Here is a 3697-nt window from a genome sequence, read left to right as displayed (position 1 = left end):
AGTACTATAAATATATAGTTATATCCGCTAGGTGGTGATGTGTCTTCTGACTAGTACTATAAATATATAGTTATATCCGCTAGGTGGTGATGTGTCTTCTGACTAGTACTATAAATATATAGTTATATCCATTAGGTGGTGAGTGTCTTCTGACTGGTGCTATAAATATATAGTTATATCCGCTAGGTGGTGATGCGTCTTCTGACTAGTACTATAAATATATAGTTATATCCGTTAGGTGGTGAGTGTCTTCTGACTAGTACTATAGATATATAGTTATATCCGTTAGGTGGTGAGTGTCTCCTGACTGGTACTATAAATATATAGTTATATCTGCTAGGTGGTGATGTGTCTTCTGTAGTTTGTAGTCTAGCTTCATTTACTTGTTTTTTATATGCTACAATTTTGTTGTCGGTTTTTTGTCCGAAGATTTGTTTTCAAATATCAAACCGATGAGGTGTGCTATCTTTCCTTTAGATCTTCAAATGAATACTACTTCATGTGTGTGTGCATAAATATAGAGAGAAGAGTATAAATACATATTTTCTATTTGCAGACTTGTCTTGAAAGGAACACTGCCAGAAAACATGTTATATACACGTATATTGATTCAAAATATCATTTCAAGATACCCTTATAACCCCAAGTTCACTCTGTTGGTATTCAATGGTACGCGCCTCGTAATTATTAGTTACCCTCTAGTAATGTTATTTGCCACGATGTTGTTATGTCTAGTAATTGCTGTTATATGATTGGTGTCATTCTACACTTGCAGAAATTCACGAGGAACATGTGCGTATATTAGGATTTTTCACACATGTACGCACTTCAGTTAATAATACCGTGTTAGTTCTGAAACATACACAACACATGTTTTGAACTAATTTAAGCAAACACGATTGAAAACAGCCAGAAATGAATTTTCATCTGCTCGTTTATACAATATTTGCGTCACTATTCAAAGGACGCCAGAAAAACAAATTCAGCTACGCTTGTAATAAACAGAAAATTCTATATTGTTGATGACTCATGCTGAGAAACATTAAACCATTCCAATCAAAGGCAGGAAGTGACACCCACACGTTGCCATGGTAAACACAACAAAATTTGAGCTGAGTACTACATGTAAAACAAAATATCGTAATACATAAACATTAATTACAAGTGTAGGAGAAAATTAATGTGCTTCTACAAGACGGAAGGCCAATTAAGTAAAATATGAAATAGAAGGATAAAAAAATAACACATCCAAAGTTTGAGAATATCAGGATAGCAACTAGCCGGAAAATAAAGAAGTTTAATGCATAGAACATTATGTCGTAAAAACAGATTAAGGAGGCTAAAACTGTATTAAGATACTTCTTAAAGTAATGCATTTCAAAGTTATTATAAAGTGTAAGAATTCAACTTTGATAAAGTTCAATTTTAAAGATTAATTTGCTTAGTTCACTAATTGTATGATTAACTTGGTTCCTGTTCTTGATTAGTAAATGATGTAACTAACGCTTTCATGATGAACTGTATTGGAATCAGCACATCCAAACATCAACTTCAATTGGCACTCTAGGAAACAATCTTGATGTAACTAAGTGTCATGAATATATTTCTACGGTGACTTTAAAATCGTATTTCAATTACTGCTTTGTTCCTGTTGAATGAAAGCTATGAACAAGTAAACTTTGAAACATTAATAATCCAAATCCTACAGAATGTTAGAATTAGCTTCTTCATTATCATCATTTATCAGCTTTTCAAATACGTACGAAATAAAACGAAATGTGAAAGAAACACTGAATTTATAATTACAAGTACTGAATTGTCCACTTGGATGCAGAGCATGTAGTAAAATACAACTCACTCTAAGCACAACTAAAACGAAACTACCTTAATCTAACACGTAGTACGTGATATAACAGTACAGTTCTTATAAGTATCAGAACACTTACCTGTTTCATTAACTTCAATAAATAAACGTTTATGAGGTGAGACAGGGGTCGATCTAAAGAGGGATGCTTGGTGGATAGTCACCACATACGTTCTGATCCATTAGACGTCAAAGGTCACTACAAGAAGACAATATATGTCGTACAAGTGATTTTTCTTTTCAGGCAACATATTTAATACTACGATTTCAAATTAACATTTAGTAGCAATGATAGCATTGAGAATAACAGGGTGGTTTGTCTTCATTGGTATACGTTCACTTCAGTATCAAAAACTGTAAGAACATCTAAAGATCATGACAACAACTGTGTTTGATATCAAATATTACAACGTAAGCCGATCAGGACGAACACCAAACTACAAACATTACATCATGAACTAATCAGTACGAGTACCCAACTATAAACATTACAACGTATGCTGATCAATACGAACACTCGACAACAAATATTACAACATAAGTTGAGTAGTATGAGTACCCAACTACTAACATTACAACGCAAGCTGATCAGTACGCGCACCCAACCACAAATATTACAACGTAAGCTGATCAGTACAAGTACTCAACTACAAACATTACAACGTAAGCTGAGCAGTACGAGCACCAAACAACAAACATTACAACGTAAGCTGAGCAGTACAAGCACCCAACTACAAACATTACAACGTAAGCTGTGCAGTACGAGCACCCAACAACAAATATTACAACGTAAGCTGATCAGTACAAGTACCCAACTACAAAAATGATTTTCAAGTATTATCACTTTTGAAGTCCCTCCGTGAATACAGACTTGTTTTTTCCAAACTTTGACCTGTATTTCCTTAGACTTGGAGTCTGTTTTGAGTAATATTGTCTGACGTTTCCTAGCATTAAACAAAAAAATCCATACGTCCAAATTATCACGATATTCTATGTTTTAAATTGTAAATTCTACATACAGAAACACAATACTAGACCTCAAGTAGGTGAATAATAATAAATATATATTTTTTTGCTTTGCTGTACAAACCAAGTTAATCTGTTTTTTGTTGGTGTTACACACCAGGTTAACCTTTGTTTTGTTACACACCAGGTTAACTTGTGTTTTGTTGTTACAAACCAGGTTAACCTGTTTTTGTTGTTGTTACAGACCAGGTTAACCTGCTTTTTGTTGGTGTTACAGACCAAGTTAATCTGTTTTTTGTTGGTGTTACACACCAGGTTAACTTGTGTTTTGTTGTTACAAACCAGGATAACCTGTTTTTGTTGTTGTTACAGACCATGTTAGCCTGGTTTTTGTTGTTGTTGTTTGCGTCATGATAACACTTTGCAGAACGTTCCAACGGGAGAAAGGGTTGCAGGGCATTAAGGGGGAAAGGTGATGGATGATTGATCCGGATAACACCTCTCTGTCTCTCGTTCTAAATGTTCTTACTACAGAGCACATGAAATTAATTCTTTTAGAATATGCTCTGTTTGAATTTCTCAGATGTGTCAAAATTTTAAGTAAAATGTTGGTAACTACGATAAAAGTTTCATGACTCAGCATTTAACTCCATGTTTTTTATTTATGCTATTGATGCAATGCAATAGTTTTACGACAGATAAAAAAAAGTGATTCAAAGCTCCATCACAAACAGCTGTTGGGTTATGAAAAACGAGTAACAAGTCTTTTCCGAACAACAAAGAATTACGCATCTTATACTACTCTCAGGTGGTCGTTTTTTATCACCACACTAAACTACATGTGTAAAGAATTTGAAGAATATGTAG

General features: G+C 33.9%; 1 protein-coding gene across 2 annotated transcripts in view; it reads right to left on the bottom strand.

Moving 5' to 3' along the window:
- Positions 1–2338, bottom strand: part of LOC106463391 (forkhead box protein P1-like) — a 182237-nt gene extending 179899 nt beyond the window's left edge. Inside the window, exon 1 of one of the 2 annotated variants that reach the window (XM_022390868.1) lies at positions 1947–2338. In XM_022390868.1, the coding sequence (XP_022246576.1) occupies positions 1947–1955 (9 nt within the window). In that variant the 5' untranslated portion in view covers positions 1956–2338. The remainder of the gene's footprint in view (positions 1–1946) is intronic. The other variant, XM_022390869.1, reaches the window with a different exon arrangement.
- Positions 2339–3697: the final 1359 nt, after the last annotated feature.

The sequence above is a fragment of the Limulus polyphemus genome, unplaced genomic scaffold, assembly GCF_000517525.1.
Source record: "Limulus polyphemus unplaced genomic scaffold, Limulus_polyphemus-2.1.2 Scaffold1394, whole genome shotgun sequence".
In the NCBI taxonomy this organism is placed as follows: domain Eukaryota; kingdom Metazoa; phylum Arthropoda; class Merostomata; order Xiphosura; family Limulidae; genus Limulus; species Limulus polyphemus.
Note: the sequence above shows the minus strand (reverse complement) of the source record. Positions and strands in the feature narration are given on the sequence as shown.